The 25,447-nt window shown below is 42.4% G+C and overlaps 1 protein-coding gene across 1 annotated transcript in view; it reads right to left on the bottom strand.

Annotated features, from left to right (window-relative positions):
- Positions 1-25,447, bottom strand: part of FRAS1 (Fraser extracellular matrix complex subunit 1) — a 535,710-nt gene that overhangs the window by 165,482 nt on the left and 344,781 nt on the right. The window contains exons 22-28 of the mRNA XM_010845896.1: positions 25,286-25,432; positions 18,554-18,700; positions 13,160-13,300; positions 11,444-11,584; positions 9,591-9,731; positions 5,657-5,927; positions 1,612-1,696 (exon numbers count right to left, since the gene is read on the bottom strand). Coding sequence (XP_010844198.1) covers positions 1,612-1,696; positions 5,657-5,927; positions 9,591-9,731; positions 11,444-11,584; positions 13,160-13,300; positions 18,554-18,700; positions 25,286-25,432 — 1,073 coding nt within the window. The remainder of the gene's footprint in view (positions 1-1,611; positions 1,697-5,656; positions 5,928-9,590; positions 9,732-11,443; positions 11,585-13,159; positions 13,301-18,553; positions 18,701-25,285; positions 25,433-25,447) is intronic.

Genomic DNA, 25,447 nt, shown 5'->3' with positions numbered 1-25,447 from the left:
AGTCATCACTGAAGTGAGAATGCCATTAAGAATCGCTGAGCTTGGCTCTGAATACCATTTGGCAGCCACTTCTGGGTCAAGTCTATGGTCTTTTCACTTTTGAACCAAAAATATAAAAATAACAGTTTTTTTTTTTTTTTTAATAACAGTTTTAAAAACAATAATCTCATACCCTTCCTTGATCCTACTGAGATCTATTATTTAGGTAGTTCGAGTTCCCCCATGCTGATACCCCAGTCTCTCGCTGTTCACAACGTCAGAATATACTGATCTTCCTCCTCTCTTTGCACATTTCAGCTTTTCAATTCTCCAATCCCTGGGACTCAGAGCACAGAAGTACAACTTAACAGAGATGAGCAATGAGACCAGAAGTGCCATCACACTGAACTTTATAGTATCTAACAGGATTTCCTCTGGCTTATGTTAGCCTGACAACCACACTGGACCCTCATTTAAATAGATACTTAATAAGGCTTAAGAAAGCTCCCAGGGCTTCTCTGGTAGCTCAGTTGTTAAAGAATTGGCCTGCAATGCAAGAGATCCTGGTTTGATTCCTGGGTGGGGAAGATCCCATAGAGAAAGGATAGGCTACCCACTCCAGTGTTCTTGGGCTTCCCTGGTGGCTTAGACAGTAAAGAATCTACCTGCAATGCAGGAGACCTGGCTTTGATCCCTGTTGTTGAGAAGATCCCCTAGAAGAGGGCATGGCAACCCACTCCAGTATTCTTGCCTGAAGAATCCCATAGACAGAGGAGCCTGGAGGGTTACAGTCCATGTGGTCGCAAAGAATTGGACAAAACTGAGCGACTAAGCACGAGGTCCTCTAACTCCTGCAAACTGAGTTAAATGCAGTTCAGCTACATGATAGGCAAAAGAGGCCAACATAATTCCATATCCTGGAGAGAGAAATATTTAGACAAAACAAACTTATCCACCTAGGGATAGGAAAGTCTTAACAACTGGTACAGCTTCAAATCATTGTGAAGGGCTGGTATCAGATTCAGTATAGAAAAGTAAGGTACAGTTTAATAGTCAAGAACACAGATTGTGTAAACAGATCTACTGGGCACAGATCTTGGCTCTCTGTTAACTACATCACCATAGATAAGTTACTGGACCTCCCTGGGACTTAGTTTTCTGGCCTGTAAATTGGAGCTTATAATACCTTACAGGGCTAGCATGAGAATTACATGAACAATAGAAGAGGAGCATTATATGTGTAGTAGTAATTATTGTTGTTGTTACGACCCACAAGTACTAAAAAAAATTACTCCAGTGGCATTTCAAGAGGAAACTAAGGAACAATCAATTCAGCTCAATCATTTTTGCTAAAACTACAGAAAATCTGAATTTGTACTTGAGAATGAGCTGTTGTCGTAGTTTAGTCACTAAGTTGTGTGCGACTCTTTTGCAACCCCAGGCTCCTCTGTCCATGTAATTTCCCAGGCAAAAATACTGGAGTAGGTTGCCATTTCCTTCTCCAGGGGATATTCCCAACCCAGGGATCGAACCCACATCTCCTGCATTGGCAGGCAGATTCTTTACCACTAAGCAAATTGAGAAGCCCATCAGTAGGCATGTGAAATTATTAACTGTACGGCGTTTTCTTACCTGTGTTGAAAATGCTTGTATGTTGATCAGCTGTGGCTCAGAGAAGAACTGCTGGTCACTAATTTTCAGAGAAAAGTAACCTTTCCTGAAAGAAGCCCCCAAGAAAAGAATGAGACAATATAATCATTAAATCGGTCTTTAGAAAGACAAGGGTTAAAAATATTTTCAGGTTATGTGCATATATGAATTTGGATCAAACCACTACAATAATAAACTACTCATGCCATAACTACAAAGGAGCCCATAAAGATTAACATAGTGAGATGTAGGTAAAAGTACTGTCTATTCTTCTATCTCATTATAATACTGTTTCTTTTTATTTTTTTGGATTTTTATAAGTAGAATATATAAAAGGTTGAAAAATGAGTTGTTAGGCTAAGACCAGTTAGTGATATATTGAAGGTTAATGATCAAGCTGGAGAATGGAAAGGAATCTTTCACAGTCTTTGACTAGTTCTCAGTGACTCCCTCGTCCCTGTGAATTCTCTTTCCAACCACTGCCCAATTCACGTGAGTGGACCCCGTTAACCATTGTGCAGTGTTTATATTACATGCCTCTATGCCCTCCCCTCCCTCTAGCCACATGCATATTCACTGTGGCCTGGACTAGGGAAGTATGATGGACTCCAGCTTCCCTGGAAATTTGGAACTGGCCTGAGAGCCTCATTTGGCTAAGGCAGAACCACAGTCTACCATGTTGATGAGAAAGTGGAGCAAGTTGGTCTCTAGGAGAGAGGTGAATGTAGCCTTCCAGCAAAGCAACTGAGATGAGAGGAGTAACTGAGTCCTGCTTTCCATTTCCCATTCTAACTCCTGGGCTTGCCCTAGAAGCCCAGTGGTCCCTGATGTGTCTGAGATCTGAGCCATACCTGCAATGTCATAACAAGTCCTAAAATTTTGCTTACTCTAGTTCAAGTTGACTCTCATTACTTGTAATCAAAGAGTCCTAATTCCTAGAATAAAATAAGACTCACTCTTTGCTGTGGTTTTTATTTCCTGTAAAAGAGTGTTGTCTCAGCAGCTTCAAAGACTACTAGGAGGAAAGGTAGGAGTTACCCATCTTCAAAGCCAAAAGCAAGTTCAGAACTCACTTTGTGCTGGTAAGATGTATGATTAACACATTATGGGAGTTTTGAATTCTGGCCTGCTATAGGAACTATTGTTTTAAAGGTTCTTTAAAAGGCATTCATGGAACTGACTAGTGAAACATGAAAGAATGTGGATAGATAGCAAAAGTATTATGGCAAAAGCCAGAACCAAAAGAGTAAATACTGTATGAGTCCATTCACATGACATTTCAGAAAGGGTGAGACAATAAGAATGAAAAACAGACCAGTATTTGCCAGGGACTGTGGGGAGGGGAGTGCTTGTTAAAATAAGATGGGGACAGGGTGACAAGACTGTTTCATATCTTGCTTGAGGTCTCAAGACTGCAAGACTATATTTGTTAACATGCATAGAACAGTATAGTTTAAAATGAGGGATTTTATTAGGTGCAAATTATACCTCAATAAATTGGATTTTTTAAAAAAAGGAATTCTTGTCTTCCCTCTCATTCCACCCTTCCTTTCATTTTTGGTTCCATTCAAATCCTATTCCTCTCCCCTCCTACTTCTAGACTTCAAGAGGATACAGGTGATGAAGCAGCTGAATGCAGAAGGAAAGGGTGGCTACCCGCAACCTCCTAGGGAAAAATGATTTTGGTGGCCCTTAGATTCTAATAACTGTGTTCAGCCTCTCTGCAATGCCAGCTAATCAGGGTCACTAGGACTATATTTCCAAGTCATCTCACACTCCACAGAGGGATTCCAGCCCAAAGGAAGCCAATCCTAAAGAATCCTAGTGGGCATGTTCAAGAGGAAAACAACCATAAGCCCATGCGGCAAGTAGCCCCTTTAGCTTCTATATCATCCAGAAACTTAGATAATTTCCTTTTTCTATGAGTTCCTACTAATCTTGTTTTAGTATTCCTCTCATTCTTTCTCTAAAAAAAAATTTTAGATAAGAAATCCAATATTAAAATGAGTACTAAAAAGTAAAAAAGTGTACTGAAAGAAATCTCTGTAAAATAGTTGCCACTCTTTGTCCTGTTTAAGGGTGCAAAGCTGACCCTGGAAAGAAATTGATGATAAGGGATTAAAGAGATTAAACAGATGAGAGGCTTAACTTTGGTTGTCTACGGATCTTTATATACTTCACACGCTTTTCACAAGTGATTTTGAGACATATGACTACAGGTATGGAGCTGTGCATGTGTGTCTGTATGTGTGATGCAAACAGTGAAGACCTATACTTGAAGGAAAATGAATGGAGAAGACAGAACTCAAAGGGATTTTATGGCATCAGACACCAGAGTTTTAAGCTCCGTCTCTGGAGCGAAGCGACTTAGTAGCAGCAGCAGCAGCTGGAGCAATACTTTCCTATAACAATGAACTTTTGCCCCCCGAGGATGGAAGCACACCTGTTATCCCAAGTACTACTGTTGCTGCTGCTGCTAAGTCGCTTCAGTCGTGTCCGACTCTGTGCGACCCCATAGATGGCAGCTCACCAGGCTCCCCCGTCCCTGGGATTCTCCAGGCAAGAACACTGGAGCGGGTTGCCATTTCCTTCTCCAATGCATGAAAGTGAAAAGTGAAAGTGAAGTCTCTCAGTCATGTCCGACTCTTAGCGACCCCATGGACTGCAGCTCACCAGGCTCCTCCGTCCCTGGGATTTTCCAGGCAAGAACACTGGAGCGGGTTGCCATTTCCTTCTCCAATGCATGAAAGTGAAAAGTGAAAGTGAAGTCTCTCAGTCATGTCCGACTCTTAGCGACCCCATGGACTGCAGCCCACCAGGCTCCTCCGTCCATGGGATTTTCCAGGCAAGAGTACTGGAGTGGGGTGCCATTGTCTTCTCCACAAGTACTACTAAGGAGGCAGAAATAATTGAGTTTTAAGGCATGGAGTGTGGAATCAGAGAGCCTTAGGTTGGAGCCTCAGCTCTGCACTCACAGGCTGTGAGGCCTGGACAAGATTACATATATGCTCAAGGCCTCAGTTTTCCTATCTGTAGCCTGGGAACACAAATATACATAATTCACATCAAGTGTGCAACACAATGGTGGGGTCATAGTGAACAAATACTAGTTGTCCTTACATCTGTAAGATTGGTCTTTTGAGGTTACCAACATCACTGGCTCTGAACTGCATCAGGGAACGTGTGATCCACTTTTCTCCCCACTTGTCAGATCTTAAACATTTTTTTAAATTCTCAAATTTAGTGGTGATAGTAGAAAATATTCACTGCTTCCTTTATCACTGTTTCATGAGGTTCAACTCCCTATCTACATACAGGGTCCACTTTGAAATAGGCTGCACTAATGAAGCAGAGCAGGGTAAAGGATAATCCAAGAGGCTAATCTTTGGGGTGCATTCCCTGATTTCTAGTTAGTAGATTTGCTCTGCTAATTATACGGCTCAATTTGCTCGGGAAGTGTTAACACTCAGCTGCATTCCTGAAGCATATGTCAGCTGGGTGGAGGAAGACAGCCAGAATTGTGTTAGGCATCAGAAGAAAACTGGATCAGACTTTAAAATTAACCACAATTAGTCCCAGAAAGTGGATAATAACAAGTTAACCGTGACTTTTCATTTCCTTCCAACTCTGAAATTCTAGGAACCATACAATGCCTTAAAAAGTATGCACCCCATCCTCTAGCCATGCCCTGGCCCCTGGCAGAGAACCCTAATGCTGAAGTAGCAGCTGCATCTGGGTATAGAAGCGATTTTGTTCCTCCCGGGCCAAAAAAACTGGGTAATTGTACTAGGAACTTTCCCGTCACATCGGAGAATTACCCACAATTATGTGATAAAATGAAAATGATTCTAACAGAAGCACTCCCTCTGAGCAATTACAGCGAAATGATGACAGGCAGCTGAAAGTGCCACGTGCAGAGTATCGATCTCCCCCAGAAGAGGAGGGAGAGCTCTGAGGGGCGGAGGGTAGGGAGCGCAGAGAACTGATGGGAAGGAGACAGGAGGGAAACAACAGAACCCTGGCTCACCTGGGCTTTTCTCTGCTGTGCACAAAACGCACTTTTTTCTCCTTCACGTCTCTCCAACTGAAGTGGCCAGCCTTGTCGAGCTGAGCCTCTTTTCCGTTCCTTGAGAGCACGAGCTGACCATTGGTGGGGGCGCTCACCACATGGAACAGTAGGTCTTCAACCCTGCCACCCTGGTCTTGAACATTCAGGAGGAAAAAATCCAGTGGCTTCATTGAACCAATTGCAAGGGTGAGGGAACCATTCACGTGAAGACTAGGGGTGTGTATTTTGCCTGGAAAACATACAAATCCAAAGGTCAGGCTTGGTACAGTCACTAATTAGGTTATTATTATTATTTTTTAAAGAAATATATGTGTAATGTTCATTCAGAACCACAAAGATGGGGCTTCCCTGGTGGCTCAGTGGTAAAGAATCCACCTGCAATGCAGGAGACACAGGAAATGTGGGTTCATTGATTCGATCCCTAGGTTGGGAAGATCCCCAGGAGAAAGGAATGGCTACCCACACCAGTATTCTTGCCTGGAGAATTCCATGGACAGAGGAGCCTGGCAGGCTACAGCCCATGGGGTTGCAAAGAGTCATTCATGACAGAAGGGTAATGTTGATTCAGAACTGATTCATACAAAGATGAAACTCTAGACTACTGTATTCCATAAGCCTCCTTCTAATCCAGTGGTTCTCATCCTAGATGTGCATGAGAATAACATAGGGTGTCAGTGCTAAACTATAAAACTCCTAGGAGAATATACAGGAGAAAATCTTTGTGATCTTAAATTAGGCAATGCTTTCTTACATATAACACAAAAAGCACAAATGACAGAAGAAAAAAATAGCTACAGCAGACGTCATTAATACTAAAAACATTTCTGCTTCAAAGGACATTTGCAGAAAAGTGAAAAGAGAATCCACAGAATAGGAGAAAACATTTGCAAATCACATATCTGAAAAGGGATTTGTATCTCCTTTGTATCCAGGATATACATAAAGAATTCTTAGTGTGTTAGCCACTCAGTTGTGCCCGACTCTTTGCGACCCCATGGACTGCAGCCCACCAAGCTCCTCTGTCCATGAGATTTTCCAGGCAAGGATACTGGAGTGGCTTGCCATTTCCTTCTCCAGGGGATCTTCCCAACCCAGGGATCGAACCCAGGTCACCTGTACTGCAGGCAGATTCTTTACCAAGTGAGCTACTCAATAAATGACAAATAAACCAATTTTAAAATAGGCAGCGAACGGACATTTCTCCTAAGAAGATATACGGAAGGTCAATAAGCACATGAAAAGGTGCTCAATATTATCAGTCATCAGGGAAATTTGAATTAAAATCACAAGATATCATCATCTCACATGCATTGTAGGAAGCACAATAAAGTGTCCCTGAGGGTGTAAAGAAACTAGAAATCTCATATATTGCTGGTGGAATGGAAAATGGTAAGCCACTTGGGAAGACAGTCTGGCGATTCCTCAAGCAATTAAACACAGAGCTACCACATGATCCAGCAATTCTGCTCCTAGGCATATACCCACGAGTACTGAAAGCATAGAAAGTGAAAGTGAAAGTCCCTAAGTCATGCCTGACTCTTTGGGACCCCATGGACTATACACACAGTCCATGGAATTCTCCAGGACAGAATGCTGGTGGCTTTTCCCTTCTCCAGCAGATCTTTCCAACCCAGGGATTGAATCTAGGTCTCCTGCATTGCAGGCAGATTCTTTACCAGCTGAGCAACAAGGGAAGCCCAAGAGTAGTGGAGTGGGTAGCCTATCCCTACTACAACAGATCTTCCCAACCCAGCAATCGAACCAGGGCCTCCTGCATTGCAGGCAGATTCTTTACCAACTGAGCTATCAGTGAAGCCCATTGAAAGCATATGTCCATACACAAACTGTAACACCAATTTTCATAGCAGTGTTATTCACAAAAAACAAAAGTGGAAACAACTGAAACAATCAAGCATTAATTAAATGAATAAACAAAGTGCAGTATATGCATACAGCGGAGTATTATTCAAGCATAAAAAGGAATGAGGTACTGATACATGTTCTAACACAGCTGAACCTTGAAAATACTATGCCAGGTGAAAGAAGCCAGATGTAAAAGGCCACATATTGTATGCTTCCATTTATGTGAACTATTTAGGGTAGGCAATTCCACAGAGACAGAAAGCGCTGTGCTTTCTGTGTTCAGCAGGAGCTAAGGCAATGGGTCAGTAGAGAGAGATTACTAATGGTTACTGGATTTCTTTTTAGGATGATTAAAATGACCTAGAATTAGATTGTGATGATGGTTGTGTAGCTTGTGGATATACTAAAACCTCTTATATACTTTCAAGGGTAAGTTCTATGGTATGTGAATTATATCTCAATAATAACAATAAAGAATCATAGAGGTTTTTAAAAACAGTGTTGATACTTAGGCTCCACCACCAGAGATTCTAACTAAGATGTTCTGGGGTGGGACCTTGGTCATTTTATAAGCTCCACAGGTAATCCTAATTGATTGCCACATTGGAGAACACAATCCTCTCTTAACACATCTATCATATCTGACCATCAGACCCACCACAGCCAAGAGGAGAGGCAAGTTCCGGATACCATTTGCAAGAACAGCACCAGTTAACCTACAGTGAAGTAGGATTATTAGTGGCTTACATTCAGAATTCAAGTGAAATATATACACATTGCTTTAAAAATATATGATCTCTGTCCACAGGAAACATATGATGGATGAGTTAGGATTTCTGACCTTGACGTGGAATTCATCCCATCTCCTGAAAGTTGTTTTGCCTGAGCTTTAATTGGCAGTGCTTCCTTTTACATGTAGGACAGACAGGGCAGTTTAGGAATGCCAAGTTTCAGGGGAACTACTTCTAATGTAAGATTACTCTAATGAAAGTCGAATTCATTTGCACAAGTTGACTTGTATTACATCCCAAGTGGGGTAAGCTGACTCTCAAGTACTTAGGGCTTCAGAAGGATCCCAATAAAATAAGCCAAAGATATTTTTTCCCATGGGAAGTCTTAATATCATAGGAAGTCAGAAATACAGTGATGAAAAATATGATTGACTGCAGGTGATAAAACATGATTCATGTTATTGATGAAGGACACTCAAAAGCCAAGAAATGCTCAGAACTCCCAATCTTCATTCACCTGTAAAAATTTTGGGGTCCAAAATTCAGCCTGAATTTAATTTTATTCTCTTTGTTGTTTAAGGTAAAATGTCCACTGATGTGTTGGACAAGAATAGTTCCATTTCTTTAACATGTTACCTAATACTTAATGGCACACAGAGTGGCTTTAAATCCATCTACTTCCAATATGTGAACCTAACGGGGCAGGCTCCTAATTAGGCACCACTCCATGGCACCCCACTCCAGTATTCTTGCCTGGAGAATCCCAGGGATGGGGGAGCCTGGTGGGCTGCCGTCTGTGGGGTCGCACAGAGTCGGACACGACTGAAGCGACTTAGCAGCAACAGCAGCACTAATTATTTGTCATTTATCTCCAGTGTGCACAAAGAATACATCATTGCACCTGGCCATAATTATTTCTACATGTTGATAAAAATGTAATAAATTATATCTATTGATATAAACATATATATATAAAATGTTCTATAAAAAATAAATAAAATGTTCTATAACATGGCTGTAGTTCAGGGACATAAATAAGTTTTATGTCAAATTTCTGATCTGATAGTTGTGACTTTTAAAGTACAAATTACTTCTTTTTCCCTTCCAAAGATCTTAGAAGTTGAATTCTCCCAATTTTTCATTGTCTCTAAATAAGTCCCTTACAGCAGCACCTAGGTCTTTCCCAGAATGGGAAGCCTGCATTTTACATCACATGGGCCAACCATATCTGCAAACTCAGCCTCTGCATGGAGAAATTACAGGTGATTTCACCAGACCATTGGGGGAGAAGCACTTACCAGCACATGTCTCATTAGAAGAGTGGGCGGAGAAGCCAGGAACACAGTTGGAAAGACAAAGACCGCTCTTCAGAAAGAAGCCCTGGTCACAGAGGTGACACCGGTCTCTGCGGCTGCACTGCAAGCACCCCTTAGGGCAGGCTATCAAAGACAGGACACATCAAATCAGGCAGGACGAAGGCACAGGCACTCAGCGAGGGCCACCAGTGACAAAGAAATGAAGAGTGAAAGCACGGCCACATCTGACCCCAAGCTGTAGCAGAAGACAGTTCTGACCATTGCCTATAGAATTTCGTAGACAGCTGGTCTACCCCCAGAAAGGCAGTGAACAGGGAGGAGCACCTTTGCTTTACACATTATGACCCGAACATGTTGGACATAAATGGATTGTTTAAAAAGTTAACCATACTGACTTGTAAGGGAGGCAGTTTCTAGGGATTAAGAGCATAAATCCTGTTGGGGTATCATTCCTCTTTTCTACTACTTAACAGCTGTTGAATTCAGGCAAGTTGTTTTAACAGCCTGTGCTGTAATAATTTTCTCATCTTAAAAATGGAGATAGTATTGATAATAGCACTTAATGCACGGATTGTTGGTTGGATTACAGGTGCTCTACATAATCAGAAGTGACCAGAAGAGTACTGGGTACACGAAAGAACTCAAATGTACCACTATCATGGCTTTTCTTATTTTTATTATTATTTTAAATATATGGAGAAAGCAAGCTTTTAAAAAGACCATAGATTATTTCTTTGAATCAAGTCAATTTCTTCTATAAATCAAGTGTTTACTGCATATTGTTCTGCTTCCTCAGTTGAGCTGTTAAAAAAGTCTTGAATCAGAAAATCTGAGTTTAATATCTGATTTTATGTCACGCTGGTTAATTCTTAATTCTTGCTGCTGCTGCTAAGTCGCTTCAGTCGTGTCCAACTCTGTGCGACCCCATAGACGGCAGCCCACCAGGCTCTGCCGTCCCTAGGATTCTCCAGGCAAGAATACTGGAGTGGGTTGCCATTTCCTTCCTCTTTTTTTTTTTTTCCACTTGTAAAACAGGATTCATAGTGTCTGCCGTATTTTACCAAGTGATTGTGAATGTTAAATGAGATAACGCAGATGAAGGAAATTTGGGAAAACATAAAATGCTATGCCTGGGTAAAGGCGTTATCATTAAATATCAATTATCCTTTAAAGTATGGGCTTCCCAGGAGGCTCAGTGGTAAAGGACAGAGGAGCCCAGTGAGCTACAGTCCATGGGGTTGCAAACAGTCAGACATGACTTAGGGACTGAACAATAATGACACGGTACCAAGTTTTGATAGAAATGATGAGAACAAACTGAGGAAGCTCTTGTGAATAACGTAATGGACAAGGAGACTAAGACTTTGGGTTTAACTTCAGTTTAATATAAAAGTTCAACATATCTCACTAAAATGTTTCCAAATTTTCTATTCTTCAAGCATATAGTGACAATAACAAGGTCAACAGGTAATTTAGTGTACACGTTGAAAACCCTGGCCCCATGTTAATAGGGCTGACCTACTCTTAATGGACACCTCACCTTAGTTCAATGTAAGCTTTCTATTCCATGAAATATTGGCTTCGTTTCCATGCAGACCTTTAGGGACAACATTGATTTGTGCAAAAGAATTATTGGTCTGCATTTCCATATTCTATTTAGCCAGCCATTGGCAGGGGTGCATAAGAAGCCATCAATTACTTTAGGCCAAACTCCCTGGGTTTTCATTCTGCTCCTAATGCAGATTCTCCTTGGCTACCTGAGAATCAACATATCTGACTCCCTGACTTCCTTGCTGCCCTAACTTTTAAAGAACGCAGCACAGTCTCCGACTCACCTGTGCATTTGTGGTTAGCGTGGTCTGCAAAGAAACCCTTCCTGCATTCCTGGACACACTGGGCTTCCAAGAGGAGAAACGGCTCTTCACAGCGGGTGCACTCACGGGGACCTTGGCATTGGAGACAGTGGCTCTCACAGCCTGAAAGACACAAGGCAAGTTGACAGGAGTGTGTGTGGCTTTCCAAGCAGCTCCTGGCCCTCGTGGTGTGGCCAGGCAACCTAGTGGGCCAGGCAGCAGACTTGGAGTCAGGAAGCCAGGCTTCTGACTGTGACTGCTGTGCTGACTGACTGGGTGACTTAGCATTAGTTACTACATCTCTCTGAGCCTTAGTGTTCTGTCCTGTAAAATGGAAAGAACACGCTGCTCCACCCAGCTCTTTGGATAAAGGCCAAAGTACACAATGAAAAATACTCTGCAAACCATAAACTGACATATTTTCTAGCAGTCATGTATGGATGTGAGAGGTGGACCATGAAGAAGGCTGAGTGCCAAAGAATTGATGCTTTCCAATTGTGCTGGAAAAGACTCTTGAGAGTCCCTTGTATAGCAAGGAGATCACACTAGTCAATCCTAAAGGAAATCAACCCTGAATATTCATTGGAAGGAGTGATGCTGAAGCTGAAGCTCCAATACTCTGGCCATCTGATGTGAAGAGCTGACTCAGTAGAAAAGACCCTGATGCTGGGAGAGCCTGAGGGCAGGAGGAGAAGGGAGCAACAGAGGATGAGATGGTTGGATGATGGCATCACTGACTCCATGGACATGAGTTTGAGCAAACTCCAGGAGATAGTGAAGGGCAAGGGAGCCTGGTGTGCTGTAGTTCATGGGGTCTCAAAGAGTCAGACATGACTTAGAAACTGAAGAAAACAAGCTAGTATCATCATTACTGTCTAGCCCGTGGCTCTCTGCACTGCTTCTCTGAAGTGTCAGTCTTTCCTGGCTGGCCTGGTCAGTTATCAGAGTATCGCCCAAGGATGCTCCCAGGAAGGCTGCCTGTGCAGTTTGGGTGGCATTTCAGGATGTGAAGATTGTGTGGTATTAAATTAAGGCTGAAGCAGGTACTGGACTGGGGTAAGGTGATAGTTAGATACATATGGTATTTGGAGGCTTGTGGGAGGCAGATGGTGGAATAATCTTGTCTTTTAATGTGCTCAGATGACCAGAGCACACCGACTCCTCCATCTGGAGCACAGCACTGTTCAAATTTAAAGGAAATCCAAAACTAATGGTCAAAACATACCTGTTTGTGTGGCCATATACCCCTAAGATTCCCACGTGGACTTTGAAATGATCAAATGTTGTGTTAGAGCATGGGTTTCCCAGATGGTGCTAGTGGTAAAGACCCCCCCTGCCAATGCAGGAGACATAAGAGACACTGGTTAGATCCCTGGGTTGGGAAGACCCCCTAGAGGAGGAAATGGCAACCTACTCCAATATTCTCTCCTGGAGAATCCCGTGGACAGAGAAGCCTGGCAAGCTACATTCCATGGGAACGCAAAGAGTCAGACATGACTGAAGCAACTTAGCACACAAGTTGGGGCATGGGAGAAGGAAAGAGGGGACATTTTCATTATAACAAAGTAAAGCTCTTAAGAAAGAAACCAGAAATCGGATAAAAAGCCATAAAATATTCCATGGACTCCTTCTCGGAAAAGGGGCAATCAGAAGAGATAGAAGCTTGGGTGAGCACAGAGAAGGGCTGCAGACACTTACTCTTGCAGAGGCCCAGGTCCCGGTAAAACGACGCTGAGCACTGCTCCACGCAGGCGCCGTCCTGGAGAACATAGCCGTCCATGCATTGGAGGCAGTCTGTCCTCAGAGGCCCGCTGCACGCATTGCAACTCCAGTCACACTCTAGAAAGAAAGTTCCTTCAATCAGCTTCCTTTCTGTCCACCCTCAGTCCCAGAGACTAATTTACAAGGATGCTGTCTGCAGCCGCACAGGGTAAAGTGAGGACACCATAAGAGATGTCAGGTACATGAGCTCTAATGAGGCTCTGCTTGTAGTAGCCTGCACGCTTCTCTGAGGTTGAGTGTTTCCTAATTATGTTAGACACGGCACATACACAGCTCGTACAAGGATTGCTCCACACTTGTGTGAAGGCTGCTTGTCATCAGGGCTGCTGAGGAGCCAGACCAACTGGATCTTATTCGATACTGATTCTAGAGTTCTATATCCCCGAGACACAGCATCTTCATGCAAAGTCTGCTCCAGAGATTAGCCAATTTGCTTCCACAAACCTAACAGGACCTCCTCCAAATGCCAACAGGTAAAGGAAGTCAGGGGCTTTCCTCGTGGTTCAGACAGTACAGAATCTGCCTTCAAAGCAGGAGAGCTGGGTTTGATCCCTGGGTCAGGAAGATCCCCTGGAGAAGGGAATGGTAACTGACCCAAGTATTTTTGCCTGAAGAATCCCATGGACAGAATAGCCTAGCAGGCTACAATCCATGGGGTGGAAAAGAATTGGACATGATTGAGGAAATAACAGTTTCACTTTCAAAGGATGTCAAGAGACTCGAGGAAGGATGCATCTGCTCACTCTACTAACACCAGCTGCGTGACTCCCTTCCTCTCAGAAATCAGGCAGTGACCACCACAACTCAAAGAAGCATTAATGCTGGAGTTAAAAGGATGTGAAAGAACGGTACAGAAAGAAAGGGATTCCTGAAATAAAACAGATCTCATGTAGAGCAGACTTGATTCCTTTACATGTTCATTGACTCAAACAAACATCTCTGGGGGATACAGCCTTGAGCCAGCTTATCAAGTGGTGGGTGTAAACTGTCCTCAAGAAGCTTATGTTCGGGTGGATCCCAGCCCAAGTCGCCCACACAAGTGATCCAAGGGGATCGTTAGAAATACAGATCATCAGGTTCACTGTCAGAACTACCGAGTCAGGCCCAGGGCGTGGGATGCAGGAAAACGTGGTGCTGTGGCTCTGGCTTTGGTGATTATGATTATTCTGGTTGTTGCTGCCATTGTTTTGGGCCAGGCAATTTGGATGCGGTCAGAAAATGCAAAGTTCTAGCTCGAAAGGTCAGTCCTTCATGCATGGATGACAGGACAAGAAAGCAGAGTTAAGCACTTGGTTTTGAAATCAAGTAGATCTATATTCAAGTCACAGTGGAAGTGACAAATAGATTCAAGGGATTATACCTGATAGAGTGCCTGTCTATCAGGCTATGGACTAAGAACTATGGACTGAGGTTTGTGACATTGTACATGAAGCAGTGATCAAGACCATTCCCAAGAAAAAGAAATGCAAAAAAAGGAAAAATGGTTGTGTGAGGAGGCCTTATAAATAGCTGAGAAAAGAAAAGACATGAAAGGCAAAGGAGAAAAGGAAAGATCTACCCATTTGAATGCAGAATTCCAAAGAATAGCAAGGAGAGATAAGAAAGCCTTCCTCAGTGATCAATGCAAAGAAATAGATGAAAACAATAGAAAAGGGAAGATTAGAGCTCTCATCAAGAAAATTAGAGATACCAAGGGAACATTTCATGCAAAGATGGGCACAATAAAGGACACAAATGGTATGGACCTAACAGAAGCAGAAGATATTAAGAAGGGGTAACAATACACACAAGAACTATAAAAAAAAGATCTGCATGACCGAGATAACTATATGGTGTGACCACTCCCCTAGAGCCAGACATCTTGGAATGTGAAGTCAATCCGGCCTTAGGAAACCACTACAAACAAAGCTAGTGGAAGTGATGGAATTTCAGTTGAGCTATTTCAAATCCTAAAAGATGACACTGCAAAAGTGCTGCACTCAATATGCCCCAAATTTGGAAAACTCAGCAGTGGCCACAGGACTGGAAAAGGTCAGTTTTCATTCCAATCGCAAAGAAAGGCAATCAAAGAATGTTCAAACTACCACACAATTGCACTCATCTCACACGCTAGTAAAGTCATGCTCAAAATTCACCAAGCCAGGGTTCAACAGTATGTGAACCATGAACTTCCAGATGTTCAAGCTGGATTTAGAAAAGGCAGAGGAACCAGACAGAGATCAAATTGCCAACATCTGCTGGATCATCAAAAAAGCAGGAGAGTTCTAGAAAAACATCTATTTCTGCTTTATTGACTATGCCAAAGCCTTTGACTGTGTGGATCACAATAAACTTGGAAAATTCTGAAAGAGATGGGAATACCAGACCACCTGACCAGCCTCCTGAGAAATGTGTATGCAGGTCAAGAAGCAACAGTTAGAACTGGACATGGAAGAACAGACTGGTTCCAAATAGGAAAAGGAGTACATCAAGGCAGTATATTGTCACCCTGTTTATTTAACTTATATGCAGAGTACATCATGCAAAATGCTGGGCTGGATGAAGCACAGGCTGAAATCAAGATTGCCGGGAGAAATATCAATAACTTCAGGTATGCAGATGACACCACCCTTATGGCAGAAAGTGAAGAAGAACTAAAGAGCCTCTTGAGGAAAGTGAAAGAGAAGAGTGAAAAAGTTGGCTTAAAACTCAATGTTCAGAAAACTAAGATCATGGCATCCGTTCCCATCACTTCATGGCAAATAGATGGGGAAACAGTGGACACAGTGACAGACTATTTTTTGGGGCTCCAAAATCACTGCAGATGGTGATTGCAGCCATGAAATTAAAAGAGACTTGCTCCTTGGTAAAAAAAAAAGCTATGACCAACCTAGACAGCTTATTAAAAAGCAGAGACATTACTTTGGCAACAAAGGTCTGTCTAGTCAAGGCTATGGTGTTTCCAGTGGTCATGTATGGATGTAAGAACTGGACTATAAAGAAAGCTGAACACAGAAGAACTGATGCTTTTGAACTGTGATGTTAGAGAAGACTCTTGAGAGCCCCTTGGACTGCAAGGAGATCCAACCAGTCCATCCTAAAGGAAATCAGTCCTGAGTATTCATTGGAAGGACTGATGCTAAAGCTGGAACTCCAATACTTTGGCCACCTGATGCAAAAAACTGACTCACTGGAAAGGACCCTGATGTTGGGAAAGATTGAAGGCAGGAGGAGAAGGGGACAACAGAGGATGAGATGGTTGGATGGCATCATGGACTCGATGGACATGAGTTTGGGTAAACTCCAGGAGTTGGTGATAGACAGGGAAGCCTGGCATGCTGCAGTCCTGAGCGACTGAGCTGAACTGAGATTCAAGTCAAGGCTTTGTCACTTTTAATCTGCATGTCTTACACACCTTCCTTAAGCTTTTTGAACCTTAGTTTCTTTATCTGTTAAGCATGGATAAGAAGAGCAGCTTCATAAGGTTATTATGAAGATTGGAGAAGGAAATGGCAACCCACTTCAATATTCTTGCCTGGCAAATTCCATGAACAGAGGAACCTGGCAGGCTATGGCCCAAGGGGTCTCAAAGAGTTGGACATGACTTAGCGACTGAACAACAACAACAACAACAAATTGTGAAGATTACATGGAATAATGAATTGAAGGATCTCAGCATAGTGCCTGCTACATGGCGATTTAATAAAGGTTTGTGGCTAAACTAGTTTCCCTGGAGAAAGTATCGCCACTCAGTGTGGGCTTGTCCTGTGTCCCCTTCACTAAGAAGCTAAGGAAACCTCTCGTTAGTCACCTTTCTCTCTTCTCCGAGGCAATATTTCTAAGTCCCAGAGAAGCAAGTAAATGTGCAAGATAGTACACATGCTTCTAAGAAGATTCATAAACTTAATCTCACTCATTTATTTTACTGACTCAGTCCTGAGGGAAAATGACTAAAACAGAGCCTTGAAGACCGCCAGCATGGTTATGATATCACTTCACAACAGGGAGGATTTGTTGGAATCTTGTTTTTCACCACAGACTGAAAACCATCAGTTAGAAAAGAGAAACTAGAAAAGGTTTTGCAGTCTTGAGCACAGCAGACCACCAAAGTTAGGTAGAGTTTCTTGGAATGGAAAATACACAATTTTGTAAAACCTTAAAGCATCCCGAGTTTATCTGACAGATGTTTGACCTCCAATTCTGAGACCTAGCTTTTCTGGCAGAATCAGAAAGGGTAAGGGGGACAGTGTGTATTGTAGAACATGGAATGGAGAAATGGAGAAGAGAAATTGAACAGGAGCAAGGAAAATCCACCCTTCAGTTCTGTTTTTCTCCCAGCTGAGGGCTGCCATTGGAAGAGCATAAGCTCCGATCATTCTAAAAATTGGAGAGCAAAGTAAAAGCTACTCGGTTTTTGACATTGCTTCCTTAAGAACACCTGGAGGACAAGGACTGCATCTTTACTCTTTGAAATACGAGATGAACAAATTAGACACAACTTCCTTCCTTCCTCATTAAGCTTAGAGTCTGGCAATCTAGAGTTGTAAGTGCAAATGCCTCCAGGCCAAGGAAGGCAATGAAAATCTTCAAAAGAGGCCTGGTATGATAGAACAGGGAATGATAGGGACTGTGGCAATCTTAGGAGATCATGCTCCCCCAATGGAGACAATTGCTACTTGTCTCCAACCTGCTGCTGCTCTGAGGGATGCATACCCAGTACTGCGAGACCTTCTGACTCTCAAAAGAAACTGCAAATCTCAACTTTTTTATGTCAAGTCTTCTGATTTTTTAGAAGGCAAAGAGTTAAGAATTTTAAAACACTGTTATAATACATTTAGTGGGGAGAAAAACATGTTTTGGACCAAATACAACCTGAGGGTTTCTAGTTTGCCACCTCTGGTCTAGTAATTAATACTAATGTGTGCCATGCTCAGTCATTTCCAACTCTTTGAGGCCACATGGATTCTCCAGGCAAGAATACTGGAGTGGGCTGCCATGGCCTCCTCCAGGGGATCTTCCTGACCCAGGGATCAAACCCTCATCTCCTGCGTCTCCTGCACTGGCAGGCGGATTCTTTACCACTGAGCCACCTGGGAAGCCCTCTAGTTACTAACACCTGGCACAATATCTAGGCCATGGTAGGTACTCAAAAATACTTGCTTCATAAATAAATCAATGAATATATACATACATACATAATGACTTCTCACTATCATCAGAGAAAGTCTAAATATCTGATGACAGTGTTTTCCAAATTGGGGGAGTGGAATTCTCCAGTAAAGGGGTATCGCCAAGTAAAAGAGCTGTCATGCAATTCAGGAAGAGTGTTACCTTTGCACGTTTTGGTGGAGAAGTCCAGATAGTATTGTGGGGCACAGCTCTCATGCTGACAGTCCCCAAAGAGCAGGACCTTGCTTGGATCTCGGCAGGAGGTACAGCTGGCCTGTGAATCACAGCGTCCACAATGCATGTTGCATGCTGAGCAGATAGGAAAAGAAAATGACCAGATGATTAGAATTGCAAATACAGAAGCACTGATCAAACCTAGACAGATGCTGTGAAGGAACAGCCTCACTCCAACCTGTTCTCTAAATACTGCTCAGAACCCTCCCCTGTGATCCACAGTAACAGAAAATGTTAGTCTTATACTTCCAAAATCAAAAAGGGAAAGTTTATTTTCCAGAGAAGATAAATTATAAAGCCAAGAACAGAAATCCCACATCCAAACTGTCTCATGGCTCAGCCACAGAATTTATACTTATTCCAAGAACTCTGGAATAATAATCCAGAGTGTCACTGGAACTTTGCTTCTTAAGGAATCAAAGCTCCTACAGTTCTTGATGTAGATTTAGATTTTTGTGCGATGCCAAGATTAAAATTGGGTACTGACTTAATTTGGAGCTTGGGAAATCCCGTATATTAAGATACAAAGGACTCTAAGGTGACCTGGCTTACTGATTTCCCCAGTTCTAATTCTTAGCAGCCACTTATTAGGCATTCAGATGATCCCCAAACCCTCTCACCTGTCATGCTTCCATCTCTCTCTGATTTCACAACTAGCATTTCTCCACCTGCTCAGTTGTTTACTCTAGAAACCTTAGAGTCTATTCTGGCACCTCTCTGTCTCTCGATCCTAATTCATCACTCACTGGGTCTTATTTAGATGAATTCTTCTATATAATTATCAGAACTTTTTGCTTTTCTCCATGTCCACACATGCCAGGACATCCAAGCCATCATGATTTCTTACTGGATCACTATCATAGCCTCCTAATTGGTTTGACTCATTGCATTCTATTCCAGGAATCCCCAAAAGTGATTTTTTTCTAAAGTTCAGACTTATCAAGTGTCAGAGGGCACTTTCATCCATGAACGCATATCTTTCTTCAGTCTTGGAAAAATTTCAGCCATCATTTCTGCAAATATTGCTCCTCCATCATTCCCTCCATTCTTCCTACCTAGAAATCATGATAAACGTATTTGAATCCTCCCAATGTAATCTCCATGTCTCTTGTCTTTAACTCTTATTCTTCAGTTTCTTCCACACAAAGGCCTTCCCTGACTCTCCAGTCTGGAACAGGTCTCAGGTCTTCCAGGTACAGTTCTTACACATTTTATTCTTGCCATACATAGAAACATTCTATTTAGTGATTATTTCCCATCTTTATCATTTAAAGCTGTGAAATGCAAAGACTAGATTTGCTTTGTTCCTTTCCCAGTCCCCAGTGCCCAGCTGGTTATCTATAATTATGTCTGTGCTAAGTCATGTCCAACTCTTTATGATTCCACTGACTGTAGCCTGCCAGGCTCCTCTGTCCATGGGATCCTTCAGGCAAGAATACTGGAGAGGGTTGCCATTTCCTCTTTCAGGGGATCTTCCCAATTCAGAGATCAAACCCCTGTCTCCTGCATCTCCTGCATTGCAGGTGGATTCTTTACCCACTGAGCCATTGGGAAATTGGTGTTCAGTAAATACTAGCAATATAAATGATAGAAGCCAGATACTGTAATTATATATACTCAAGCACTAGCATCTTTGCCTCACTCTAAAATTTTCTCAGTATGTTTCAGATGAAAATTCTAGAGAGCGATCACGTGAATTGTAGTTCTAAAGGATATCAAATGCAGTAAAACGACCTCCCACTAAAATAAAAAGAAACTCCTTTTGTTTCACCTACAAGAAAAGCCACTGGTATAAAATATCAGTTACAATATGTAAACTGGTAATTAAAAGTCCTAGGAAAATTCTAGACTGGAATTTCAAGCAGCTAGCTTAACAATAATTAGAAAATAATTGCTGGAAACTTATATGAGGCTAAACTTTATCATTTTGGGAGGCAGGATCTCTATACTCATTGTATCTTAATTTTGCCAAAGGGTCTGACAAAAATCTCAAAGATACACCTGTGAATACAAAAATGAAGTGGTGTCTACTAGTTGTAGGTGGATTTGAAGATAGTTGAATACATACTCAAAAAGTTGTCAGTAAATCTTTGTAACTGGAAATGAATGTCTGTACTAGAGTATTATGATGAAGTCAATTTCTTACTCGATTATTTCCATCAATGACTTTAATGAAAACAGAGATCATGCTAATGATATTTAAATATGCCACATACATATTATACACATTATACTGAACACATACTATCTGAAAGAAAAATTCAAATTTACTTTAGCCAGTTGTAGCAGTAAATTAGGATTCCCTGGTGGCTCAGTGCTAAAGAACCTACCTGCGAATCAGGAGATGTAGGTTTGATCCCTGGGTTGGGAAGATCCCGTGGAGGAGGAAATGGCAAACCCACTCCAGTATTCTTGCCCAGAGGATCCCATGGACAGAGGGGTCTGGCAGCCTACAGTCTATGGGGTCGCCAAGAGCTGGATACCACTGAGCAACTAAACACAGCAACAAACTAAAAGCAATCAGATGAAGTTTAAGTGGATATATCTTTCCTTTTCTCATTTGCCTTTTGCTTCTCTTTTCTCAGCTATTTGTAAGGCCTCCTCAGACAACCATTTTGCCTTTTTGCATTTCTTTTTCTTGGAGATGGTCTTGATCATTGTCTCCTGTCATGAACCTCTATTCATAGTTCAATGGACTCAATGGACATGACTCAGTGGACTCAATGGACATGAGTTTGAGCAAACTCTGGGAGATAGTGAAAGACACCGGGTGGAGTGCTGCTGTCCATGGGGTCGCAAAGAGTTGGACATGACTGAGCGACTGAACTGATTGAATCAGATGAGATAAGCTACGCTGTACGGAGAGTCCTGCATTTATGTTCCACAACCAATTGTACAAACAGAGGAGACAGAAGGTCTGTTTAAACAGCAGTATTATAAAAAAAAATCTAAGAATCTTAGTTGATTAAGAGCTTACTAAAAGTTGACATGGTACTAAAGAAATGAACACAGTCTTAAGCTGAAGAGCCTTCATGTAAACCTCAATGTCAGCTGGACCCACTGCTGTATGTAGAGCTGCAAAATGAAGCCTCAAGGCTAGTTTCTCCACATGGGGGTGACAGGTCAGCTTAGAGTTTCCTGAAGTTTTCTTCTTCAAACTTCCATCGGCCTGCATGTTCTCGAGTCCTTCTGTGAAGTCTCTCATTCCAGAAGCATAATCAGCCCCTTCACTGACTGCCGCAAGGAAAGGGTTCCTGCCGAGAGCTGTGAATTATTAAGACTATGTGGAAGATCTGGAGGGATGCAGTGGTGTCAGACTATAGAGCAGAGGGCTTCCATCATTTCTCTTTGAATCTTCCTTCCTCTCTTACTGAACCCCTCATCCTCCAATCCCCGAATGACCTTGCCTCATTCAAATTGGTTCTGCACATTCCAAGCCCCTTGGGTTCTCAGCATCCCCCTTCAGAGCTGTGTGGGTGCAGGTCCTTTTCTCCATCTTACGACATTCAGACCACAGAGGGTATTAGCCCTACTGCAGTCACACTGGGGGACCACGTCTCGAGTAACAGGCGCGGTTCTCAGGTCAGTGACCCCATGGAAAATGCCAAGAAGATAGTGAAGATGGTGGCAAGTGGACCAGGGAGCAGTGAGGGAAGCAGGGATGTACCGTAACCATCATTCACAGAAGAGGAAGCGACCTCACAGCCTGTGAAGTCCATTCTCCCTCCTGAATAGGCCTGTTTGCTACTGTACCCTCGAGATGGTCCTCTCTCTTTGCTCCTATATTCCACTGACTCCAGTCCTGCCAGGAGCAGAGAGGTCCAGCTGGGAGATGATGGCTAATTTCCAACTTTTGAAGATAACAGGCTGAATGAATGAGCAAGGAGCCATGCTATACTTCCCCAGAGGGAAGTTCTAGGGCTGATGAGAAAGAACTGTCCAACAACTACAGCCCCCACCAATGGACCGCCCTTCCTCATCTGCAGATGCCTGTGAAGGGGTGAGAGAAAACCTCTGCCCTGGGTGCGAGGTTGGCTCAGATACTCGAGTTCTCCTGCTACCCTAGGGCCCTATGGTTTCAAGTACTGAGATCCTCAATCATCATCTCTTCTTCATCTACTCAACTGGTGGTCCTTGAATGTTAGGGCTCAGTATGCAATTTCTAAAGGTTTCTGTAACCAGGCTCTAGATAGCTCTGTAGCTCTTACTTTTTCTATAATATGGTTATTAATGTCTCCCCTTTATACTGATTATATTTCCTACAAAGCCCTTTACAGAACAATTTCTGCAATTTTCAGGCCTATAATTGTCTCTAATGAAGAGCATTACAAAAGGACATTGTGGATAACTTTTTTAAGTACTAGAAATTAAAATACCACAACTTAGGGGCACGCTTTACTCAATCTTTGGAAGAAGGAAACCTAAGCTTTAGTAAAAACTAAAGTTAGAATATTCTTAATTTAACTGACTTAGTCTATAAAATCCTATTTACATGGTAGCATATCAAATGCATTTCTTCAGGGCAAAAGCTTCCCAGAAGAGAAGTATTTCCATGCAACATATTTTTGTCACCTATATACTATATAAAGGATTCTGTTTTTTCCTTTGAACTTCTATTTCTGTGATTCTACTGCAGTGAAGAGCCTCATCAATCTAAGTCACTCCTTCTATAGCAGTACTCCCTTGCTCTTGAGCAGAACATTTAAGTATTTCATTCATGTCTCTTGTGTTACAGAACCTACAGATGCTGGTAGACAGTTGATATATACCAAGCAAAGGTTTTGTTACAAAAGTAAAAAGAAAAAAATCTTTTCATTGTCTTGAAAAAGGATTTTTATCTCTGGTTTCTCAACAGATGATGCAAAATGGGGGTTTCCAAGAACTTCATTTCAAATACTAATCCTTGCAAGCATCTGCATAAACTAACAGTAATATCTATCTTTGTATCTATAAAATATAGGTATCTTTTAATGCTTGATTTGTCTCTCATCTCGCATGATGACAGTAACACAACAATAGCTATACTGAGAGCTTAGTCTCTGCTAAAGTCTATGCTAAGTGCAATGATGTTAGATATAGAAACTACTTATTTGGCTGTGCTAGGTCTTCACTGATGCACACGAGCTTTCTCTACTTGCAGCAAGGGGGGCTACTCTCTAGTTGCAGTGAGTGTCCTTCTCACTGCAGTGGCTTCTCCTATTGGGGAGCACGGGCTCTAGGGTGTGCAGGCTTCAATACTTGAGGTGCATGAGTTTAGTTGATCTGGGGCATGTGGGATCTTCTTTGACCAGACGTTGAACTTGTGTTTCTTCCTTTGGCTAAAGGAAATTGGCTTCAGGACTAAAGGAAATCAGTCCTAAATATTCATAGGAAGGACTGATGCTGAAGCTGAAGCTCCAATACTTTGGCCACCTGATTTGTAAGAGCTGACTCATTAGAAAAGATTCTGATGTTGGACAAGATTCAAGGCAGGAGGAGAAGGGGACGAGAGAGGATGAGATGGTTGGATGGCATCACCAACTCAATGGACATGAGTATGAGTAGGCTCTGGGAATTGGTGATGGACAGGGAAGCCTGGTGTGCTGTGGTCCATGGGGTTGCAAAGAGTTGGACACAGCTGAGCGACTGAACTGAACTCCTCCATTGGCAGGTAGATTCTTTCCCACTGAGCCCCCAGGAAAGCCCTAGATGTGCTGAGGGCACTATTACAATCCCCCTTTTATAGAAAAAAGAAACTAAAGCCTAGTGGTTAATTCACCTGCTCAAGGTCACAAAGCTAGTTAAGGGGCAGTTAGGAGTTGCAATTCCATTACCTGATTTGAGAGCCCATTCTGCTAACCATGGCTCTTTAATTCCTTCAACATGGGACTTCCTAGGACACAAACTTGAAATACCTGCACTGTATTTGCTAACTGTCATTTTCAAAATGAGAAAGGTATAACACAATTTTTTGGCAACTGACACTTTACTGACTGAAATGAAATAAGCCTCCTCAGCCTGTCCCAAAACTGTTCCTTCATCTGTGAAGCACTTCCTGATTTTTCCCCCTCCGATTTGCCCTTGCCCCAGTTTATCCCAACTCTTCGTTTGTGCGTGACTCAGATAATTAATCATGCCTTGGCTTATTTGAGAACTAAGACATCTATACAAGTAGCTCTCATGCAAGACAAAAATAACTACTGTTTGGGCAGAAACTGAATGCCCTGTAGCACATCAAGCCTTGCATACTGTCAATATTCAACAAACATATCTCAAAAACAAACCCAGTGAAGTGCTGAGGTCATGGCTTGTGTACTTCAAATGAGCTCTGTTCTCTGCTCAGGATCTTGGAAATGACTCACTAAAAGAAACCATAGGAAAAAAATAGACTAACATTTTAATTATTTTAATGAGATAACTACAGTACAGAGAGGTTAAATGATTCGCCCAAGATCACATAGCTGGTACTTGCAAAGGAGAGACCTAGCCCAGCACTTCCAATTAGGCCCATATCCGAGTTATCATCTATTCATCACCTCCATATGCTTTGTAGATTCTTTCTCTTTCTTTTCTAAAAATAAAGGTTAGGTAAGAATATGGAAGCAAAAAAAATCTCTATGTCCTTCCATGACCTCAGAAGAGCAAGAAAGGATACACAGTTCATTTTTTAAAAAAACTTACGCTGACAAACACGGTTATCATCGAGATAGTGCCCGGGGAAGCAGGAGATACTGCAGGTGCCAAGGTGGGACAGAACACGGCCAGTGTCACAGGAGGAGCAGGAGAACGGACCCCTGCCCTGGCAGGTCCTGCAGGAGGAGTGACATTCTGCAGAGAGATGAG

Source organism: Bison bison, unplaced genomic scaffold (assembly GCF_000754665.1).
Source record: "Bison bison bison isolate TAMUID 2011002044 unplaced genomic scaffold, Bison_UMD1.0 scf7180017864228, whole genome shotgun sequence".
In the NCBI taxonomy this organism is placed as follows: domain Eukaryota; kingdom Metazoa; phylum Chordata; class Mammalia; order Artiodactyla; family Bovidae; genus Bison; species Bison bison.
Note: the sequence above shows the minus strand (reverse complement) of the source record. Positions and strands in the feature narration are given on the sequence as shown.